At 39.9% G+C, this 24,317-nt stretch overlaps 1 protein-coding gene across 4 annotated transcripts in view; it reads right to left on the bottom strand.

The window, feature by feature from the left end:
* LOC117416022 (exportin-T) overlaps nt 1-24,317 on the bottom strand; it is a 30,944-nt gene that overhangs the window by 5,795 nt on the left and 832 nt on the right. Inside the window, exons 2-20 of one of the 4 annotated variants that reach the window (XM_059026842.1) lie at nt 20,577-20,713; nt 20,003-20,085; nt 18,347-18,403; nt 17,633-17,702; nt 16,606-16,824; nt 15,090-15,295; nt 12,245-12,413; nt 11,021-11,257; nt 10,402-10,440; nt 9,900-9,962; nt 9,327-9,496; nt 8,668-8,812; nt 7,848-7,967; nt 6,258-6,352; nt 5,783-5,852; nt 4,706-4,944; nt 1,647-1,932; nt 860-1,049; nt 36-152 (exon numbers count right to left, since the gene is read on the bottom strand). In XM_059026842.1, the coding sequence (XP_058882825.1) occupies nt 36-152; nt 860-1,049; nt 1,647-1,932; nt 4,706-4,944; nt 5,783-5,852; nt 6,258-6,352; nt 7,848-7,967; nt 8,668-8,812; nt 9,327-9,496; nt 9,900-9,962; nt 10,402-10,440; nt 11,021-11,257; nt 12,245-12,413; nt 15,090-15,295; nt 16,606-16,824; nt 17,633-17,702; nt 18,347-18,403; nt 20,003-20,085; nt 20,577-20,636 (2,635 nt within the window). In that variant the 5' untranslated portion in view covers nt 20,637-20,713. The remainder of the gene's footprint in view (nt 1-35; nt 153-859; nt 1,050-1,646; nt 1,933-4,705; nt 4,945-5,782; nt 5,853-6,257; nt 6,353-7,847; nt 7,968-8,667; nt 8,813-9,326; nt 9,497-9,899; nt 9,963-10,401; nt 10,441-11,020; nt 11,258-12,244; nt 12,414-15,089; nt 15,296-16,605; nt 16,825-17,632; nt 17,703-18,346; nt 18,404-20,002; nt 20,086-20,576; nt 20,714-24,317) is intronic. The other 3 variants (XM_059026843.1, XM_034027038.3, XM_034027039.3) reach the window with 3 other exon arrangements.

Raw genomic sequence — 24,317 nt, 5'->3', positions numbered from 1 at the left:
CTTTCTAGTTAACTATTAGGAAAAAGCCCACCTACCCCAAAGCTCAACCAGTTTGGAAAGGATGATGAAGCAGGTTTTCTGAGCAATAGGATCGGGGAAGTCAACAGCTCCTTGGATGACGGTGAACAAAACCCTTTCCACGTTCTCTACCCCTGCAAAACATAACGGAGTCACTCCTGTTGGGTCACAGACACACACACTGATGCACTTTGAAGAGATTACAAAACACGAGGGGTGTAACGATACAGTACACATCACGACATGCAGCTCGCAGTACAACGTGATTGGCTGCTTGTAGGATGTGTAACAAGATTTAATGAGGGACTGTTTTGAGTTTGGGAAAGCCTGTATCCATATGAACTGTGACACACACTTATTCTTTACCCCTCTACAAAGCAGGCAGAGTTTGCAATTCACAAAACAAATGTTACCTTAACTTTTCTAAAAGGTAATCTACTTTCTTTTTTTCAAAGCATTTTTCAGCAATAATGGACTACAAGGCAGTGTTGGCTTCAGGTTTGCATGTTAAATAGATATGTTAGTAACATTCACCTGCTGCCACTGTTGTAAAATTAGAGCTATTGGTGTGGCGAAAAAATAGATCACCATGACGTACCCAAAAATATATCCACACACATGCTGACACATAATGAACTGCAAGACTAATAAAAAACTATTTGTGTCTTCAGTCATGTAATGGTGCTTTCTGTTCAGCGATTCATCCCCCCCTTTAGCTGAAGCTTTTCAAAAGGGCCAGACAAATATCAAGTCAGCCAGCACACACTGCAAGGCTGAACAAAGTCGTTGCAGTGCCCCCAAAGCTCCTGGCATCAAACACAGCAGTCTCTTTCAGTCTCACCCTGGTTGCCGATGATCTCACTCATGCCGCTGCCAGCGACCGTCTGCAGGAAGGCGAAGTAGCTCCTCCGCAGCATCTGCTTCTCCAGAGCGGCGTTCTGATCGTTCTCCTCGGCGGGTCGGGCCAGCACCTCGAAGATCGCCTGAACCAGAGGCATGAAGACCTGCTGCAGGAAAGGGGACACCTGGGCCTGCAGACACAAACGCAATATATAATATACAATGCACCTCAAAGCGCTGTACATACAGTAATAAACACATTATAATAATTAAATGCCTTGTCAAACAAATAGGTTTTTAATCTTGAATTAAATATTGCCATGGCACCCTCTACAATCCAGCACAATTTGTGAGTCTTGTCTGCTTAAAATCAATGTAAATCTAACTGTGAAGTCTGGCACAGAGTTTATGTGGTTAAGTTTATAATTATAATTAGGTATGTCCCGCGGGTATACTCTAAATACTGTACAATTCTTGTTTACATAATGTAAAAAATTACAATGAATACAATCCTTGTATTACTGGGTACACCTGGACTGCACGTCTACTGTATGTACTGCAATACAGGGTGCGTTAAGTAACTGAGCGGCTCAGAGCAAGAATTTCTACGGTCACTCGGATTACCGATGCTCTGTAGTGCTCTGAACTGCTCAGGGGGAGCGGCACCCACTGTTTTTCAAATAGTTTGTCATTGATACTTCTTTGTTTGGGGACAGCGTTAGATTTGACAGCAACCCTGTAACCCGGCACACTGTATATTTTCCGGTCCCAGCAGGGTTTGACTGTACCTTGAACTTGGCTGTGATCTGGTTGAGGAGCGGTATGAACTCCTGCAGATCCTTGGCCTCGCAGTCTTTGAGCATGTGCTCGGAGGCGGAGGGGATGAAGGGCAGCACCTCCTCCTCCAGGCAGATGATCATCCTGTGCAGGAAGGTGCGCACCCCGCTCCTCAGGACCTCCTTCTGCACGGGGCAGCTGAGAGCCGGCAGGAAGGTCTGCAGGCAGTCGCGGTACACCTCTGAGCAGCCGCACTGCTTCACGGTCTGCTTGTTGCTGAACGCCTTGCTGGTTCGACTGCAAAAGATACCCCATTAATTTATTAACCATTTCAGCTTGTCTTAGCACTGTATGTTAACATATGCCATCGGAAATCACGTTGGAACCTCACTGGACTCCTAGGTGCCAGTCTGAGGTAGTGTATAAAATATGTTTAACAAAATTAATAAGCTTTATATATACAGTGCCTTGCGAAAGTATTCGGCCCCCTTGAACTTTGCGACCTTTTGCCACATTTCAGGCTTCAAACATAAAGATATGAAACTGTAATTTTTTGTGAAGAATCAACAACAAGTGGGACACAATCATGAAGTGGAACGAAATATATTGGATATTTCAAATTGTTTTAACAAATAAAAAACTGAGAAATTGGGCGTGCAAAATTATTCAGCCCCCTTAAGTTAATACTTTGTAGCGCCACCTTTTGCTGCGATTACAGCTGTAAGTCGCTTGGGGTATGTCTCTATCAATTTTGCACATCGAGAGACTGACATTTTTGCCCATTCCTCCTTGCAAAACAGCTTGAGCTCAGTGAGGTTGGATGGAGAGCATTTGTGAACAGCAGTTTTCAGTTCTTTCCACAGATTCTCGATTGGATTCAGGTCTGGACTTTGACTTGGCCATTCTAACACCTGGATATGTTTATTTGTGAACCATTCCATTGTAGATTTTGCTTTATGTTTTGGATCATTGTCTTGTTGGAAGACAAATCTCCGTCCCAGTCTCAGGTCTTTTGCAGACTCCATCAGGTTTTCTTCCAGAATGGTCCTGTATTTGGCTCCATCCATCTTCCCATCAATTTTAACCATCTTCCCTGTCCCTGCTGAAGAAAAGCAGGCCCAAACCATGATGCTGCCACCACCATGTTTGACAGTGGGGATGGTGTGTTCAGGGTGATGAGCTGTGTTGCTTTTACGCCAAACATAACGTTTTGCATTGTTGCCAAAAAGTTCGATTTTGGTTTCATCTGACCAGAGCACCTTCTTCCACATGTTTGGTGTGTCTCCCAGGTGGCTTGTGGCAAACTGTAAACGACACTTTTTATGGATATCTTTAAGAAATGGCTTTCTTCTTGCCACTCTTCCATAAAGGCCAGATTTGTGCAGTATATGACTGATTGTTGTCCTATGGACAGAGTCCCCCACCTCAGCTGTAGATCTCTGCAGTTCATCCAGAGTGATCATGGGCCTCTTGGCTGCATCTCTGATCAGTCTTCTCCTTGTATGAGCTGAAAGTTTAGAGGGACGGCCAGGTCTTGGTAGATTTGCAGTGGTCTGATACTCCTTCCATTTCAATATTATCGCTTGCACAGTGCTCCTTGGGATGTTTAAAGCTTGGGAAATCTTTTTGTATCCAAATCCGGCTTTAAACTTCTCCACAACAGTATCTCGGACCTGCCTGGTGTGTTCCTTGTTCTTCATGATGCTCTCTGCGCTTTAAACGGACCTCTGAGACTATCACAGTGCAGGTGCATTTATACGGAGACTTGATTACACACAGGTGGATTCTATTTATCATCATTAGTCATTTAGGTCAACATTGGATCATTCAGAGATCCTCACTGAACTTCTGGAGAGAGTTTGCTGCACTGAAAGTAAAGGGGCTGAATAATTTTGCACGCCCAATTTTTCAGTTTTTTATTTGTTAAAAAAGTTTGAAATATCCAATAAATTTCGTTCCACTTCATGATTGTGTCCCACTTGTTGTTGATTCTTCACAAAAAATTACAGTTTCATATCTTTATGTTTGAAGCCTGAAATGTGGCAAAAGGTCGCAAAGTTCAAGGGGGCCGAATACTTTCGCAAGGCACTGTATGTTCTCATGTACAGCTATGGCCAAAAGTTTTGCATCACCCTATAGAATTAGCACATTTTACTTCATAAAGTTGAATGAAACCTGCTGACCAATGTTACGTTAACATATTGAACTGCAATTGCATTGAATGCATGAATTCACTTCATTGTTTTTTATGATTATGATGTTATAATAATAAATATATAAGCTTAACAGCACATACTTGGTGAGTGCTTGACTTTTTACGACATTCCATATACCTAACAAAAAACGGACATGTTAAAAATGTGACATTTCGAAATCCAACATGAAATACCGTACTACTATTATGGCTTCCGGTAGACTTTTGCGATATCATTTCCTTCTTCAGCTCGACTGGACTGAAATGGTTAAAGTGATTGCGTCTAACAGAGCAACTCCAGAAATCATACCTGCCGTGCCAGACAGGACTCAAATGGAAGTTTTATAAGATACGCGTTTTGTAGCAAACTGGATTTACATTTTTTTTTTTTTTTTTTTTTTTTTTAAAGTAATGTTCAGTTCATGCCCTTCTCTCAGGAAGCCTAACTGTTTCACTTTTTAAAAGTACTGTAATTTCCCCTCATGTAACCGGCCGGCAGCTTCCCCAATTGACTGAAATTTTCAGCCAGTTACATGACCCCAAAGGCACTGCTGGGGTGAAATTACCTAGGAAGTGTAACCGATTCCCTGAGTGCAAGGCATGGAAACCGAGAACTTTCTTTAACCTTGTGTAGAAAATGGTTTTCAAATGAAAATACTAATTTGCTCCAGCTTGTGTCTCTTTCAAAACCACACCCTCAAGAACTATGTGGATAATGTTATTGCAAAACAGGCGAGATTCCTGGAATCATTTTGTCAGGTCCAATCACTAGTAACAGTTCGTCCAGAGAGCTAATTGGTGGCTTGACATTCCGAGAACACAGGGTGTCAACATTTCTGGACACTGCTCTCCTCCGTGGAGGGCTGTGCTACTGACCTGGCGAAGCCCACCGCGTGGTTTAGACAGTCTGCCAGCGCGGCCTGCCTCCCTTCGTCCTGCTCCATGGGCAGCTTGTCCAGTAAGATTGTGAACTTCTCCATCAGCGGGGTGAGCAGGTTCTTCATCAGGGCCTGCTTCCGCTCCGCAGTGTACTCGCTGTTGACGATCAGCACCCCGGCCGCTTCAAAAATAAACAGCTGGTCGTCGTTGGACAGCAAGGCCTGGAAACCGTTCTCCTGGAACAACAACAGGAAACTCTCACAGGAACAGACCCGAGCGGGACTGCAACCCCCTTGCAGTTTCACAACGCTGTAAATTCAACATGTCAACCACACTGCCAAACTCTTCTGTCTAAAAGAGGCAACCGGCTCTTAAGTCAGACAATTACAACTCACAAATGGAATACAATTTCAGACTCTAATCTCAAATAGGTTTGGCCGACCAGAACTAAAAAGGCTGACTAAACAATAGCAAAGACAATAAAAAAAAGATATGAAAATGTATTGGCGATCCAGTAAACTGCATGCATAATGTTAAACCACTTTAACAGAGGTGACTTTTAGCAGAAGTAGAGTAACTTGGGTTTTAAATGATTGGAGAGATAAAACATGTGCAAAAATGCACGGGATAAAATACGGTAAACAATTAACCACGGTAATCTTTTAAGAGAGATGGGTTGATAGTCGGTTGCACTTGAATGGAGTAATAGCTAAAGGGCTAAATTCTATTGATAATTAGTAAGATAACAAACAGACTGTGGTCACGCATATCCTAAGCCCATATGGTATAAAAACTGGGCATAGAGGCGACACAAACAGAGAAGTATTTTTAGTATTTGTAGTCATCTTTGTATTTTACTTTCGATTTTCAAATGCAGATATCAAATTACACAGTTCAGTGCATGAATATACTATAAAAGAAATGAAACTTTTAGAAAGGAACATCAGTGCGCGATGATCATTAAACCGTGCCTTTTCAATCTTATCAAGTGATTTTATTTTATATCTCCCTGTGTATGAAAGCTGCTCCCTGCTGACGGGCAGAAGAACAGGCGAGAGCCAGGTCACTACTTACAGGAGGAGACAACTCCAGCAGGTCCTGGATTCTGCTCAGGATATCCTCTATGAAGGCACTCATGTGTTTGCTAAAGGGTGGAAAAAGAAAGATATGCTTAAGGGTTAGTCTGCCGTTTGCTGTTCTTTCCAGTAGCACTGAATGACCAGGCATTTTTTTTTAAATGCACTACTGTTAATTGTGGATGGCAACAACATTTGACCAGTAACGGAGATGGCTATGAACAGGAATTCTGAGCCATCTTTACTGTTCTCCTGATCTGGAATGGCTATATTATACATTTTCCAGCTAAAATTAAATATTAAAACATTCGTCCAAATTTTGAAATAATATTTCAAAAAGACCATGTTCGTCTAAGCACTAGTTTCAGAAAAGCAGCTTCATTACTGGTTATTAAGAATAAATTGGCAAGCAATATGTTTCTCCCGACTCTCGACCGGATGTGTCGGTGGTCTCAGCCACACGGCTCACTTACTGCAATGTCTTGACAAATCTGGAGAACAGATATGACGTCCGGCTTCGTACTTTGGGGCTGCTGTGTCGCAAGCCCCGGTGATCTAGAAATGCCATCTGGGGGAAAGAAAAGAACACTTCATATTAATAGAATTCTGAATAAACTGCAGGAGTAATATTTCCAGTTGTTTAAGACTGTGTGTGCCACCTGTAAATTATGAACACGAAACTTCACTGATTTAGTCTCTAACTAACACTGAACTGTACATTATAAGACCACGTGTAATGGTTTTATTGATCACAGAATACAACCGTGTACCAACCAAGTCAAAGCACATGGTCTATATCATTGATATGGGCAGAGTTTAAAGTGCTACAGCAGCGAACGAGTTAATTTTCATTGGATAACAATAATAATGGAACTTCAACATCAAAGAATACAGCTGCAAACCAAACATTAAGACAATAAAGTTTACGCTGCTATATAAAAATCACATGACCACAATACGGTGCCCATCTTAGGTCAAAAGTGAAGGGGGCCAATTGATTTTGCCCGCAGAGTTTCCACAAGGCTGAAAATGTGAATTTTTCAGATGTAATGGTTTGTGAGATATCTGCAGTAGTAGGTGTGGTGGCGGCGGTCAGACAAACTCATACAATGTCTCTTACAGGGATGTTTAATTACGGGTGGGTGTGCATTACTTCTTTTATAACACCGTGTAACAAATTTTTTTTTTTTTTTGGTTCCTGGGTAGTAAGTGTTATTTCCTAATTGCTTATGCCTCAAAAGTATAGAAAATGCCTATTATTCCCCACAAATTTTGCTTTTGTGACCAGGACAGTGATATTTTGAAATGTACCTATTTTCCAGAACATTCCAGATAGATTCAGTGCTGAGTAAACTTGGAGTAACTTCTAGAACTTTCTAGAACTTTCCAGTAATATAAATAGTAGTATAAATACAGGGGCCTTAAGCCCACCAGTTCAGTTTAGTTCCAGCTGCCTAAGCGGATACATTTCTGCATTTTTCTGAGATGGCATCAAGAGGCTGCAAGCATCCGGCAGACGCATTTTGAGACTTCAAAATGGTGGCATTCCTGATGGGTCTCCAAGGCGGTTTTACCAAGTTTCCCTGCTATCTTTGCCTTTGGGACAGCAGGGACACCAAGGCGCACTACCACAGGCGGGACTGGCCACAGCGGACTGAGTTCTCTGTGGGGAGGAACAACGTCAAGTGGGAGCCACTGGTGGACCCCCGGGAGGTGCTGAGGTAGGGTGATGTTGCATGTACAAACGACAGGCAAGGATACAAACGATGGGCAGCAGTGTGGAGTAGTGGTTAGGGCGCTGGACTCTTGACCGGAGGGTCGTGGGTTCAATCCCAGGTGGGGGACACTGCTGCTGTACCCTTGAGCAAGGTACTTTACCTAGATTGCTCCAGTAAAAAAACAACTGTATAAATGGGTAACTGTATGTAAAAAAAATAATGTATAAAAAATAAATGTAATTGTATGTAAAAATAATGTGATATCTTGTAACAATTGTAAGTCGCCCTGGATAAGGGCGTCTGCTATGAAATAAATAATAATAATAATAATTAAAAGTTACTCACCAAAACATGTGGAATGTGCTGAGGCTCCACAGTGAAGAACTTGTCGTATCGCACCACCGTTTCAAAGAATTCCAGCACCACGGATGCGTGCCGGTACTCGCTGACACCCGAGGTTACCAGCTGAGCAGAGGGGGAGGAAGAAGAAGAAGAAATCATTAGGGGAAAGTCTGTATGGTGTCCGCTGCAATATTTAGCATTCTATACAGAAAGTTGCTGCAAGAGGGGGTTCAAATGGGCAGTTTTTAAAGTTTTAAATCAAAATGTGGAAATGAGTTATATTATTTCAAAGGGTTTGGTAGTTTTACAGCACGTTCGTACTATTAGAGAGGTGGTTTAACATTGACTACATCTGGAACTGCTGATTACGGCCTGAATATTGGCTTTACATTGACGGCAAAATCGGGACTGTAAAGTGGCCTTAATTGTGAAATGTCCTTTTTACAGAGATGCTCTTTAAATCAAGGTTTTATTGTATGTATGTGTTAAGTATCTGTGAGCCTTGTAAATATACTGTATACCATATAGGGTGCGAGAGAGTGAAAATCAGCTTGCACCTTACAGCACACCTTACACTATTTTTTCTAACGTATAGTTAAATAATTAAACAGTACAGCTAATTTATAATGCAACGTCGTTTCCATCTGATACAATTACATTTCAGAGGGCTGTATCGCATCAATATCGGGGTCCACTATATATACTATAGAGTATCTATAGAGTATACTTTATATTCTAAAGCCATCTCAGATGGCTGGTTCACATGAATATCAGGCTGCAGTGTATATATGTTAATACTGATGGTCCTGGTGTGGGCACCTACCGTTCTCATCATGTCCTGCAGGGCGCTGGCCTTGGCGACGTCCCCACAGAAGTGAGCCCCATGCGAGGCAGGGAGAGCCTCCCCAAGCATGTAGAGCAGCCGGATCGCTACCTCCACCTCCATAAACGCAGTGCACTGCCAGCTCCTGTAAAGGCATTAACAAACACTTAAATTTAGATTTTTTTTGTTTGTTTGTACTGGTAGAAGTACCTGGGCTTTCATTATGATCAGTGTCATTTCTCGGACACTTAAAAAAATGCTCCATATGCTGTACTCAGGTGAACACTGTCTGATTACAAATGCAAACCTGCCTGTGAAGGTAAGCGGGAGCGGAATGGTTTATTTTATTTATGCATCAAGATCTTCAACTGAGAAACCACACATTGGCAGTGTTACATCTGAAATAATCCCCAGCCCCTAACAGCAGCGTTCATGTAAATGAATTGATCCCCCGGTGTGGGGGACATCGCTCTGTCAGGGTCATCTGGGAGAGAACATTTCTGTATGTGCTGCGGCCTCCTGGAACCATCCCGTGGCCCCAAGCCTGGGAACCCCTGCAGTAGCTGCCTGTACTCGCTGTATTGCCCTGGGACCTCTGCGGTAGCTGCATGTACTCACTGTACTGCCCTGTCCCCTCTGCGGTAGGTGCCTGTACTCACTGTATTGCTGTGTTGAACACTCTGCGGACAGCCTCTAATAAAAGCTCTGGAGAGACCTGTGCCAGTCGATCCAGCAGCAATTTCAACTGCTTCCTGTACTCCACAAACATCGCCTCATCTTCCCCCTGGTAGACACAGCAAACATCATTCACTACTGTAAAGCAACGCCACTGGGGCAGGAGGAGAGCACTTGTAACACAGGTTAGTGAAAAATCAGATAGAAATATATGTAATGTGTAGCCTTCAGTAAAGGCTGTTAAGCTATGGTCCTGTTCAAATAAAATCAAAGGCCACTGAGTAAATAACTCTATAAACAACCCAACACTCTGATGCACTTCATTCAAATCTATGGAGCATTGCCAAAAGCAAAAGGGTCAGAATTATAATTTTTTCCTACCAAACAAACCTCATTCACAGAACAGAAATGACAGTTAAGGGATTTTTACTGCAACAAATTTAAAATGAAATCTTTGGAAGCTACAAGAAATGTCAACAGCGATAGAAAAGTAAGTACATGTATTTGAAAAATATTTCTCTCAGGGCCACTCCCTTTGTACGTGTCCAGTTTCTTACCTCGCTTTCAAAATTGTATTCGTCGTCGTAAGTCAGTTTTTTCATGACGGCCAACATGATTGCCTGTTAGTAAAATAATCAATATGATATTTACCATAGCAACAGAGGCATTAGAAGCAGGGGGAAACCACTAGCCTGTCCGGTTCTAACAGAAACAATCACAAATCATCCGTGCAGCAACATCTTCAAATCACATCTTCGGGTGAGACAAATGTATATCTGCCACGGTTTTAATTCATAGATAAACATCTCAATGCAGATCAAAAGTTATAGTTAGATTTTCATCAGGAATCTGTCAGAAATGTATATTATACTGTATAAATATCCTATTCATTTGGCTATACAAACTTCCAGCATCAAGTCATTTGTAGTGGTGGTCTGCAGTTTAATGAGGTGTTGAAAGAGGCACCAAAAAAAAAAGTATAGAAAAATGAAAAACCGCAATTCGCATCGTAATGTAATATGGGGGCATATTGTTAACAATGGATATGAGACGTCTTACCTCAACGTTGCTTTTCTGTTGGTCTGTCAGCATCGGAAGCTAAATAAAGTAAAAAAATAAATGAAAAACAAAGTTAAAAAGTCATCCTCAAAAAGGGTTAGGGTTTGGTTCATTCACCGTTAATATGATTTCATGCATAAACTTTTGTAATTCCTTGCTTTGAATCTGAAAACACATGTAATCCTCAATAAGGTTCGGAGGAATCAATGTTGTGAACCTGGATGCACTTCAATCTGAAACTTTACACCCAGAATATCCCCTTCAGTCACTGCGTGTATAACTGAACCATGTTAATTGTCCTGTTATAAGTTATAAGTTCTGGCAGGGCAACTTTTTGAACGCAAACAAACTGTCATTTAAAAAGCAGTGGCCAAAGGGGGTGTATAGAGGACTTAGGAGAGGGTCCCTCAAGCAGCCAGCTTGAATCTGACTGCATTGTGCATGTTAACGGAGCTAGGTGCTGACGAGCAGCCCCAGAAGAACCGCTTGAATCTGACTGCATTGTGCATGTTAACAGAGCTCAGTGCTGGCGAGCAGCCCCAGTAGAACCGCTTGAATATGACTGCATTGTGCATGTTAACAGAGCTCAGTGCTGGCGAGCAGCCCCAGTAGAACATGCCTGTTTCAGGATGTGCAGGTAGTCGTAACAGAAGCCGATGATGTTGGAGGAGATGTCATCATCCTCGTGCACTAGCAGCTGCAGCATCAGAGGCCCCTTGGACTCGATGGCCTGCAGGGTGTCCTGCGCACCCTTCATATCCGACACCTTCACCAGCCTGCTCCAGCTGATTATCAGAGACTGGCCCATCCCGTTCACCAGCTTGGAAAACCGGGCCAGGAAATCCACGTCTTCCTCCTGGGTTTGGGGAGAGAATCAGAAGCAGAGTCACAGAGCTGGACTTTTTTATAAAAAAAAAAAAAAATAAAATAAAAAAAAAACACACCAACACACGAACGTGGCTTGTTACAAGTTTGAATATTCTTTCGAAATGTAAATGAATATTCAAATTTTGTTTCATTTTGAAATAGCTGCCTGGAAAACAAATTGTACCCAGCAACCCATGACATTACCTTATAAACACTGTTTAAGTATCTTTATACGACTGATCTTTTTGTTACTTGACCCTTTTTTGTAGATCTCAAATTAGGGTTGGAACAGTAATCGATTATCCCTATGTAATTGTGAATACATTTTGTTGCTGAAAAAGTATCACAAACAGTCACATGAAGCTACACATATATATATATATATATATATATATATATATATATATATATATATATATATATATATATATAAAATCACTTTAAATAAACATTCCACAAACTCTTAAATTTTGGTGGACGAACCAAATAACTTCCTTAACAAGCAACATCAGTCGTATAAGCAGCTCTCTAGTTATGTATACAGCTATGGCCAAAAGTTTTGCATTACCCTATAGAATTAACTAGTCAAATAAAACCTACTGAATAATGTTACGTTAACATGTTGAATTACATACCGCTTTGTAGTTTAATATACTTAATGAAAAACTGACAAAAACTGAAAAATGTCACATTTCAAAATCTAATATGAAATACTGTACTACTATTATGGCTTCCGGTAATATCATTTTGTCGTTTCTTTGATTACATGAGGTTAAATAAAAAGATCTAAATTGTTGGGGTTTTTTTATGATGTCTCAATCCTAAAATTCTGGGTGATGCAAAATTTTAGCTGTAGCTGTAATTGGGGACAAACAAGATCATCCTTATCACACAGACTGTCAGGCTAAAACTATGAAAAACAAAATATATTTTCATCAGAATGCTCACTTTCTGAAATAGAGATATTGAAGGATACCTGTTGAATGCTGAAGAGGCCGGCTGCTTGCAGCACCTGACACAGCGACTCTACCAGCTTGGTTTTGTCGATGGGGTCCATCCCTTTGTTGACAATCTCAAACAGGCAGTCACAGGCCTCCTCCCGCAGCACCTCCACTGACATGTGACCCAGCAGCATGTTCACAAACCTGCAGCACAAGGACCGCCCTCAGTTCATTTATTAAAGATTAGAAATCGTGTACACATTTACCGATATCAACAGCTATTCTAAATGTAAGGAAATGTATTGTAGTTTGTAGAAATCAGTCCCTTGGTCATATAAAATACTATAGAAATGTAAAATAAATGTAGAATTGTTAACAATAGCACTCTGTAGAAATATGTTTACTATAGAATCTATAGGATATAGATCTATACAAATGAAACAACATCTACTTTACAGAAGTTTCGTATTGCTGCAGAATATACTACAACAAATCTACAGATAACTATATATACCGATATAGATCTCTTCATGTGTTATAGTTTTATATAGGCTAAATCAATAGATACAAACAGCTACACTTTTAACTGGGATGGAAATTACTCCTATTGCATTTTGCTCTTGTACCCACTCAAGGTTTATAACTTGATTAGCCCCAGTGTAGAGGTAAAAAGCTCAGGTGTGTCTTATTAAGGGCAGCAGTGTGGAGTAGTGGTTAGGGCTCTGGACTCTTGACCGGAGGGTAGTGGGTTCAATCCCAGGTGGGGGACACTGCTGCTGTAGCCTTGAGCAAGGTACGTTACCTAGATTGCACCAGTAAAAACCCAGCTGTATAAATGGGTAATTGTATGTAAAAATAATATGTAAAAAATAATGTAATTGTATGTAAAAATAATGCGATATCTTGTAACAATTGTAAGTCGCCCTGGATAAGGGCGTCTGCTAAGAAATAAATAATAATAATAATAATAATAATAATAATAATAATAATAATAATAATAATAAACTCATAATAAAACCAGGAATGGATCCAACTGCTATCCAATGGGAGTCTTACTTCTATCCCTAAATAACGATACACTACATGTAAAGAAAGTATCGTAATAGAGGTATGTATCGTTTTTATCGCGATACAAGACCGGAGCACCGCATTGCTCATTGCAGTTCATCAAATGGTTCTTGAATGATGACTAAGTGTGTTTTATAGTTGGTATAAGGAGTACATACTCTCCCTAACTCATGTAATTGTTGTCTTTTAACAAAACAGTCCATCACTAAATGATCATTTGATCTTACTATGCACCATACAAGAGGCTCACGAGGACCAGCACATATTGATCATGCACATTGTATCCTAACGTTAGCGTATCCTTACACCCCAAGCCAGTGTCAACAAGCTGCCGAATGCAGTTTCAGTTCGAAGACAAAAATCAAGACAAAAATCAAGACAACATCTTTTGTGGAAACTTTGATCGATTATTGATTGTCATAGATTTTTATTTTGTGATTATACATTCTGATTGATTACATATCTAGAGAGAGATAGATAGACAGATAGCACATGCATGTTTTTTTTGCTCCTTGGTTTTTTAATATTATAGTCTTCTAAATGCATATTTTATATTACTATGTAAAATAACAACAGCAACAGAGTGCGACCCCAGCGTGAACTATCAAACTGTCAAACAGCAACACATCTCCAACAATTCTCTAGCGTGTACTTCATAAACAAACCCCTCCAGAGCCCTCCACCTCCAGTGAAAATCAGGTAAATCCAAGAGAAACGCACGTTTCCAACATAAAAACTACCTCTGAAACAGCAGGCTCTCTGCTTTCAATCTTCGGGCCAAACTGCATTTTCCATGGGGGAGTCACCGTAAACATCTATATAATCGGCCACCCGAAAAATCTCCCATCCACAGACGAAGATGCTTTGTAATGCGCTCTGATTCTGACTGAAGGTAAGCCACTTAATGTTAGCAAACACAAACATAAAAATAGCAAAACAGGGCATAAAAAATATCAAAGCGCGTAATTTTATCACGGTCCCTAAACCTTTTTTTCAGCCTCCTCGAAAAAAAAAAAGTTGCCATAGAAACCTGACAGCAAAAAACAAAAACAAAAAAACTGGCACTCTGTACTGTCTCACATAATACACACCTTATTTTAAATGTTGTTCAAGCTATCAAAGTTGCTATTATTTTAAATATTATTTTTGCAGTTCCCTCTCTGTCTAACAACTCACTGACGCAGACTAAGCCCCCCCCCCCCCTCCCCACAACAAGCAACACAGAACTTCAGAACTTGGCAGAAAAAGAAATTGCTTACCAGAGATTATAAAAATAATATCACACCCTACCCCGTGCAGTATTATCTATATACTCCCTTTTAAATTTATATCAGTTTAAGCAGCAATTCACGATACATTTACTCACTGATGATATTTCAAGAGAAAACATTCATGAGTAAGGTTAAGTATGAATTTAACTGTAACTTTTATTAAAAATCTAAGTGCAACTCATAAGATACTAAAATAGGCAAACGTATCTTCTAGTGCCTTCATAAGTAAGTCTTGCTGTTTACTTCATTTGAATTGAACAGACAAATCACAAGCTTCAATTACAGACACAAAAGGGAAACAGGGGGAACATGATTGAAGTCTTAATATTAAAAGGAGCTGACATAGTCAACCCGAACCAATTAAGCGCAGCACAGAAACCAGGACCAGAGGACAGCTAATTAAGAGAGACAAGGATACACTTCTTCACACAGACAGTGGTGATGGTATGGAATGGGCTGTCTAGTCATGTGGGGATCTTTTCAATTGTGAGGCAAGCTAGATTGGAACCCGGGTCTCAGGGAGAACTGACTGGAGCCGTACCTGTCATTGGCGATGAGACTGAGGTCGATCCAGGAGACGAAGGCCCCCACTACCTCCAGGCACTGACAGGTAAGCTCCGAGTTGCTGTGCTGGTAGGTGTGCAGGATCTCATACCAGGACTCCACCAGGCTGGGAATGCACTGCTCCCTCATAGTGTCTTTGATTAAAGTGTTTCTACGCGTCTCCTGAAGGTAAAGAGAACACGTCTGAAAGTAATAATGAATGTGTGTGTCAACAGCAACCTTGGAAAACCATGAGAGAGGCAGGTTAAAAAAATGAATATAAAACTTAAAAATCCCACACAACCTTTCAACAGACACATCACCTTTCATTCAAAAAATGTCAGACCCAGAGTCAAATCTTTTTAATGGAAAAATGGCTGAAGAATGGTATGAAGATTAATTTCCTAATCCAGACAAAAACGGCACAGTGAAATAACTGAACCAGAACTGAATCACCTCGAACTTGACCAAAACGAAACACAACAAGAAGGCCTCTAAATAGTCTCCAAGAAAAAGGTAGACTTACATTTAATGTACTTTCTAAGGACGGGTTGAACAGTCTCCTCTGGGAATTTTATGTTGCTTCTGAGAGGAATAAAGATGGAGCGCAACACAGCATACCAAGCTTTATAAATCGGAGAGCTGGGATCAATTGCTTTTTTGAATGACCCACCATACAGCAGAAAAGTGAATTTACAGAAAGAGAATGTAATAATACTAACATATTCTTAACAGTAATTAAAAAACTAAGAAAGTGGAAAACACAAAACACACTATCCTCCAGCAACACCAGCAGAGCTGGAGAAGCTCCCGCAAGGCACCATGCCAGTATTATACAGACATCGCTCCTTTCACCTGCAGCGCCTCCTCTGGCAGCTTTTCAAACTGCACAATATCTGGCAATGTTCAAGTGAACATTTATTCCAAAAATCAGTGCTCTATAATTAAAGTTAATTAAAAGTTGTATCAGATGTATTTATGTAATTTACTATGTTTAAATATGGATGTCCACTGATGAAATAGTAAATTAGCAAGTAATGTTAACATAATTGATATAGAAATTATTTACTTAATACACATTTTAATCAATATTTATTATATTTCTGAATAAACTCACATTAATGTATTCAAATAAAGCTTTTAAACTAATGTTTACTTTTCACTGGAACTATTTTCTTAGTGATATTTACTGTTATTGGAAAGATTTGTGCCTTATAACGCCTTAAGTCAACTCACCCCGTCATGCCTTAATGCTTCATTATGCTTACGACATCTGACTTGTAGGACACGCTGTATAATATACTATATCAATCTAGGGATATTAAAAGCAGGGTTTTGGTAATTATCATTTTCTGTTCATTCTACTTGGCCCATTTTGTCAGTCCAGTTTGTTTTTATTCACCCAAAATATTTTTTAAGCCCTAGGGACACTGCACCTTTAAAACAACTTCCAGAAATCAAAACTGTTGTAACAAATGAAGCCTTCACAGCAAAGAAAACAGTATGAATGGTACCTCTCCCGTATGGACAATGTCTCGATCCACGACTTCAGCATCGATGGCCATTAGCGTTCTCAGGTAGAGGTCCACTCCACGCGGGTTCAGCCCAACCACAGTCAGGATATCGAAGAAGAACTTGGGCCATTTGGTGAGATACTCCATCACAAACATCAAGGCGAAAACCTGGGCGGCTTTGTTGCGAATGAAGGTTTTTTCAGGTTGGGCATTCATGAGCTGAAAAACCACAGAGCAGAGAGACATTCTTACTTCTAGAAAACAGATACACAAAACATCAGCGCAGAGCAGAGAGGTATCGGCATATGAGAGACATTCTTACTGATAATAAACAGCAAGACCACAGAAGAGATGTACCGGCATACAAGATGTTCTTACTGATAAACAAAACGTGTCTCCATATACCCAGATTGATACTCTCAATATAAAAAAATGTCCTTTGCAAGTTTCATCACAGTTGGATAAGTGTACTCTACATGTAAAAATGCAAGTGAGACACACACACACACAGCCATACATTCATCGCCACTTTATCCAGGTCACCAGGATAATAAAAACAGTAATATCTAGGTGCGAGTTGCCCAATGTTTTTGCTCTTGGCTCTTGATAACAATACACATTAATATGCATAGTTAATACACTGTGTAGTGCGCCATCTACAGTTGAGGCACTAGGTTAACGGGTTTGTTTTAATCTCCCTAGAAGCTACAGTTTCTAACACCGTCTCTGTGCTGACATGGCGTCTTATTATAACACAGTCCAGCTAATTCGAAACCCGCTCATCCCAATAGACCGATACTTTGAACCATAGCAACAGAGCTGCAGAAACCGATTATTCAAATCACTGAGCTCCAGGTTGAGAATCCTGCCTAAACCAGCTTTGTTACAGTTGTTTGTTTTGTTATTGAGGGCTTTTTAAAAGCAATTAAAGGGCTAGTAACTTGAGACATGCCATGTTATTTGCATAGGACAAGCGTCTGTGCAGTAATGCATGCATCACACAGTAACCCAGCTTTGCTTCACCCACCTGAGACTGAAGCCAAGTCATCAGAGTCTCTCTGACCAGCTGCTGTTGGACTGCTGTCAGCATGGCGTATCTGTCAAACCACAATCAAAAACTATTCAGTCCCACAAAAAAAATACACAGCAGGTAATATGAGGCAGCCCCTATGGGGTTAGTCCAAAAGAAAACTGTATTTAAAATACAGATAGTTGGTTAGATTGGGAAACGATGCAAAGAATCAATAATAATAATAATAATAATAATAATAATAATAATAATAATAATAATAATATTAAAAAAAATACTAATAGTACAAAACGATAAAGAAAGGATAACACCAATTTGCATGATGAGATTTATTTATTTATAGCTCAAACATACAGTTTATAACTAGCCAGCGTGGGTGTTATTGCAATTATAAGTCATATTATTACATGGAATATGCTTTTTATTTGATGGATTTTAGGTCATGTATTCTACTGTTACCCTCCAGCCCTGCATAGGAGGGATTAGAATGTCTAAATCCTGTCTGTTAACTTAGCCATGTGACTAGTTATAAAGGCACTACAGTTACAGCTCCCATTAGCCACGCAATGTAATTCCAGTAGAACACAACTAGCCCTGTTTTGAAAAGGGGGAGCAACGTAATACAGCAACGATTATATAAGAAATACTCCCGCCTACCCCGGTCAATATAACAATATAGACAGAGTAAAACTGAAGAGCTGCAGCTCCTACCTGAATTTAATCTGATGCTCCAAAACCTGAAAGCAGAAAAACTTAACATGGTCGTCGCTGAAAAAAAAAAAAAAACACACACAAACTATTTTACAACTGCTCACAAGATACGACAAAACATACATACAGAGTGGGGCAATCGATTCACTTACTCCTGAAGAAGAGGCTTTTGATGTGTTGAAAGTGTTGTAATAAACAGAATCAACTCTTCAAAAGATATTACCATGATTACCTTGGTTAACATGCAAAAAAAACCAAAACATCGACACTGTAAACCAGCTCTGATATTTATTTGAATACAAGGTATTTATTAAACCAATATTTGCGAGCGTTTGGTTTACTCAATCTATTATAAATCACTTAAACGGGCTCCCGAGTGGCGCATCCAGTAAAAGCACTCGCGTAGAGTCTAGGATGCGCTCTATAGTCTGGACGTCGCGAGTTCGAGTCCAGGCTATTCCTTTGCCGACCGAGGACGGGAGCTCCCAGGGGGCAGCGCTCAATTGGCCGAGCGCCGCCCAGGGGGAGGGAGGGTTAGGTCGGCCAGGGTGTCCTCGGCTCACCGCGCACCCGCGACCCCTGTAGTCTAGGGCGCCAGCGGGCTTGCCTGTAAGCTGCCCGACAGCTGCGTTGTCCTCCAACACTGTTGGGTGGCTGCATGGGGAGTCCGCAATGTGAAAAAAAGCGGTTGGCTGACGGCACACGCCTCGGAAGACAGCGTGTGTTCGTCTTCGCCCTCCCAAGTCAGCTCAGGGGTGGTAGCAGTGAGCTGAGCCTAATAAAATAATTGGCCATTCCAAATTGGGAGAAAATAATAAAAAATAATTGGCAACGACTAAAATTTAAAAATTAAAAAAAATTAAAAATAAAAGTTAAGAGAAATAAACCAATCCAGTACATCTTATCTTGTGTATAGATGTCGTCCCGTGCACAGAGCCTTCTTCATGTTTAATAGAAACTCACGAGTACAATGTTACTTATAACAGTATGTGGTGTGTCTCTTATTGCTGCAGGAATCATTATGTGCCGTTTGACCAGACAGAACTGCTCAGGTTCGCTTGGCAGTCCTCTCGCACAAACAGAACATGAGGACTAAAGGCTGCTACCCACCAGACACGACAAGCCAAACTGTGCAGCGATGGGACAAAATGAATAGAACCTACACTTTTGATCTTTCACACCACAAGGGACACAACGGGCGATGCAAAATAAATAGGATTGAATCCCACTTTTTGCGGTTTGACCCGCGTCAACTAGGGCATTGAGCAATCAGAAAACAGCGTCAATGCATGTGGTCCAGCAGGGTGAAGCAGTATCCAAAATGATGGAAAAAACAGTAATACTTGAAATACCATTGAAGAAATACCCAGAACTTTGACACAGACACAGATCTGAAAGACAATATATGGGAGTCCATTTCAAAGGAAATGGATAAGCCTGGTGTGTATGATTTATTGCCATATGTGTTGAAATAACATCAGAGAAGACACTCATAATTTCCACATCATGTTGATGAATACCAGTCTTGATCAATTTGTAATAGTATAGGTCTGGCAGTTTTCAAACCTGTCGCATCGCCTCTGTGTCACTTCTGGTGTGTGTGGATGAGAAACACAGGTGAAGACACTGCATTTGTAGTACTAAGCAATCACATACCTGTATATGCCTTTAGCCAAGGCTTCTGCACAAACGTGCCAGGCATCTTGAGAAACTTTCAGCTGTTCAAAGTAAGCCAAAGCCTGAAAGAAACAGTTAATCACAAAGCTGCAGGAGTAACTGTTATATGGATATAGCATATGGACTCAATTCAACTTGCTGTTACAACGAATCATCGTGAGCGGCTCAGATTTACAGTCTGTCAGGCTACACCTTTCTGGGCAGAGGACTTTCTAGCACCTGTTGAGAGGCTGTTTAGCATCTGCACAGAAAGATGTAACCTGACAGACTCTACTTTTGAGCAGCTCCTGTGTGTGCTACATAGTGAAGGGCCTAGATTGGAATAAGACTCCCATTGCACAGCACTAATCAAGCACATTAAAACCTGGAATATGCAAGAAACACTGTTATGCAAGAAGTCGTATTTCCATCCCTGCGGGGCTTAGCACAATAGTGGGTATATGCTGTGCCAAAGATTCACAGGAACACACTATGTACTAAGAGACACAGATTCACAGGAACACACTGTGAATAAGAGCCTTTGGATAAAGAACAGGTGATATTTGCAACTTACCCTCTGCCTGAAGTTGGCATCCGCATTGGGGTTCAGCCCCAAAAGTGCCTGTTGATCCATGTTGGCGGCACACCTCTTGGTTACCTATTTTTCACGACAGGATAGCTCCCTTCTCCCCTTGTGTGGGCTACAAACATCTGCCAACAAAAGAGCAAAAGAGCTCACGAGACAGAACACGGACAGAGCTTACCTCAGCACCAACACACAATGCCACACAATGTTTGTATTAGCCCTCAAATCGAGTTACTGTTTTATAAATGACAACACATCATACAATACCGTCCAAGGGAAGGTGGGTAGCGTTATATCATTCTGAATACCTTGTGGATAGATAATCATGCCCTCAGCTGACTTTCCCTCACAAATCAAAATGCTTCTTTGTTTGTTTTGTTTTGAAAAAGTATAATTCTGCTTGGCCTGCTAATTATCACAATAAATACATCATTAAAACCAACACAGTCAACAGAATTAAGTGCTGACAAAGTATTTAACAAAATATACACCATTGGTATATACAGTATGCTGTTGCTAGTTTTAAATGTCATTTAGTTATTGTATTTATGCGAAAAATAACAGAATAATTGACTAGATGTGAACAGATTGACAATGTTGACCCAAGGGACTTTTTTGACCTGAAAAAATAAACAAAGGCCAGGGGTCACAAATGGAGATTAGATAAAGGGGCATTCAGAACAGAAAATAGGAGGTACATTTTTACACAGAGAATTGTGAGGCTCTGGAACCAACTCCCCAGTAATGTTGTTGAAGCCGAAACCCTGGGATCCTTCAAGAAGCTGCTTGATGAGATTCTGGGATCAATAAGCTACTAACAACCAAATGAGCAAGATGGGCAAAATGGCCTCCTCTCATTTGTAAACTTTCTTATGTTCTTATATTAAAGAGACTTTGGGGTCAATTCCAACGAACTTGCAGATTTAGTACAGAGCTCAGGGTTAAGCTCTTTATTGTAGTGCGCGACCAAACAGGAACTGAGCTGAGGGGTGCTCAATCGCAGTGGATGGATGCAGCTCATTATATTTTTATATTATATTTCTTTTTCATCACAAGATCAAAATCTCTTTTTTCAGAAACCTAAGTACTAAGGATCAGTTGCATGCAAATGTTTTCCCATTTTCTGAAACCAAATTCACATGCATAATCAAATGTTCCTAAAACACCACCAAAAATGAATGAAGCTGCGTTTAAGGATAAACACATCTTTTATTAGTCCTCATTATTAAATTCAAACACAAAACAAATGCGTTCGTTTATAGGACCAAAGGTGTATTGTTGACTATAAAATGTGTAAATTGAATCAGAAATGCGAATATTTCAGGTATAGCCTATAAAAGCTTCATTTCTCAGTACAATGGTGGCCAGTTGTCGTGTGCAAAATTATACAATGGAGCAAAAACTTTATTTCATAGTGTATAAAGGATATTGTTGAAACTGTGAAGGATGGCCCATAGGATTCCACAGCAATTCTGCAGTGCACAACTGCATGGAATACACTTGAGCAGATTGAACGCTGCCTTCCCTGATTGGCGGCCAGGTAAAGCAGCAAATTAAAAAAAAAAAAAAGAGAGACTGAAAGTAGAGACACTGGAAAGTCGTACTGGAATTATTTATTATTATTTAAATAGGCCTACATTAAGTTGGATAAGGACGAAACTGGTTTTGACACTTTCTTTTCAAATCATTTTAGATTTCAAATCATTTTAGATCATTTTTGGTTATGAATAGTTCAGTTTTATAAAAGTTGGCAATACATTTGTTTCAGTTAGTACGATACTACAAGTCTTTAGTCTTCAGAAACTACTGGACTAACTGAGTAATGGGATTTAGTATCCTCGAGAGCATGGGTCTCCAATCCTAGTCCTGGAGGGCCAATGTCCCTCCTGGTTTTTGTTCCAACTGTACCCTAAATTACTTAATTGGACCAATTAAGCTTCTAATAAGCCTGAACAAAATAAAGTATATAAAATAACAATGTAAATACAGAAGTACCTTAATGTACATAATATTTCTGTTGATATAAGGAGTCTTCCACAATTATCAACAAGAAACATGCATTCTGGTATCTGCAGCATTACCTTTTATGAAGCCCAGAGCAGGGTTATAAAGAGAGTGCTCATAATCACACAGTAAGAGGACAGGGAGTGAAAGGTTATAGGCAAATGCAACCTGTAACACACACAGGAGGCTAGGATTGAATAATAAAATAAAAACATGGTGAAGATCAGTACAAAATCAAGGCTATCCTGTTCACAGCATAGTGTGTGACAGGCAGACTGTGAAATGAAATGTATATTACAGTAATACGTATCATAATATGTAACACATATTGCTGGAATGAATGTGGTATTTTCATGTTCAGATACCTCTTCAGGATTTAGATATGTATTTGAATATTTGTTAATTTGCCAAATGTTATCAAAGTTATTATATGTAACACTATTTTTCAGGTAAAACAAAGTAGAGAACGTACATTTTTTACTAATCCCTGCCATTGCAACTTTACTATTTGGCAGATAGTGCTGCACGTGCAATTTAATCTAGACTTGTTTTTTTTTTTTTTTGACAGCTAGAAGTAAATAGGGGACCAAGAGTGGCTGTGTTGATCTTCTGTTTTATATACATAGAAATCCCACACAGTGCTATTTTTCCTATTGCTAATTTAGAAGCCACAGCCGTTGCCAACTTCTGGCAAGGCGGTAAATCAGTGCAAGGCAAAACAGGTAGCGATTCGTATTTCTGATTGACACAGACATACATGCAAAACTTTTTTTTTTTCAGATTAGTCCCAGCACTCAATTATTTACATATTATATATATATATACCCTTATTGAAATGTATTTTACTGTAGAGTTAACTGTGTTGTATATTATTATTATTAGACCAAGACAGAGAGAAAATGTGCCATAAAAAAACTAATACTGTAATTATAATAATAGACTACAGGTTTCAAAATGTCACAACCCTCCTTGAATTATTATATAAACATATGTAAGCAATCATGGAACATTTTTTGTTTGTGTTAATGGATTTTGTATATAAACCTGCAAAACAAATCTGGAAATGCTGTACAGAAAAGTTAGATCTGAAAAGAACTCATTACATTTACCACACAAGCTCTTCAAGGTGGCTATTACTTTTACTTGTAAGTTTTTAGCTATGCTTTAATCTACCTCTGTGTCAATGACCTCCAGAATCTACTTAGTTTGCGAGTTATGGAATCCGCTCCAGCTGCAGAAACCCATATTCAACCATTAAAAAAAAACGTCAATAGCTAATAACAGCTGGAGCTGGACCAAAAGTGTGGAGCTGGATCCCAACGGCTCCGGAGCTGGAACCACAGCAGTATTTACCACGGGATCATCCCCAGTTAGTATGCTCCTTCAGTTGGTTGCAACTGGGGGTCTCTACATATTTTAGTTAATCCTATTATAAGACTGCTACCAAGAAAAAAAAACGTGTTAATACATCAAATATGTAAGAATATCAAATAATTTACCAATGCGTTGAAAGCACTCACTTGGCAGCACGTTAAGCGTACATTGACGGTATTTTTGTGTGCCAGCACACCAGTACAGTCTCTAACCAGAAAACTACCAACACTGGCATCAGCAACACACTAATATTTTTAAACTGAACACGAATAAAAAATAAATACTTAAACACCATACTGTTGTACAGTTAACTCTTAATAATTCTAAAGTAATATCGTATTATATATTTAA

Source organism: Acipenser ruthenus, chromosome 7, assembly GCF_902713425.1.
Source record: "Acipenser ruthenus chromosome 7, fAciRut3.2 maternal haplotype, whole genome shotgun sequence".
Taxonomy (NCBI): domain Eukaryota; kingdom Metazoa; phylum Chordata; class Actinopteri; order Acipenseriformes; family Acipenseridae; genus Acipenser; species Acipenser ruthenus.
This window is presented reverse-complemented; position numbering and strand designations above follow the sequence as displayed.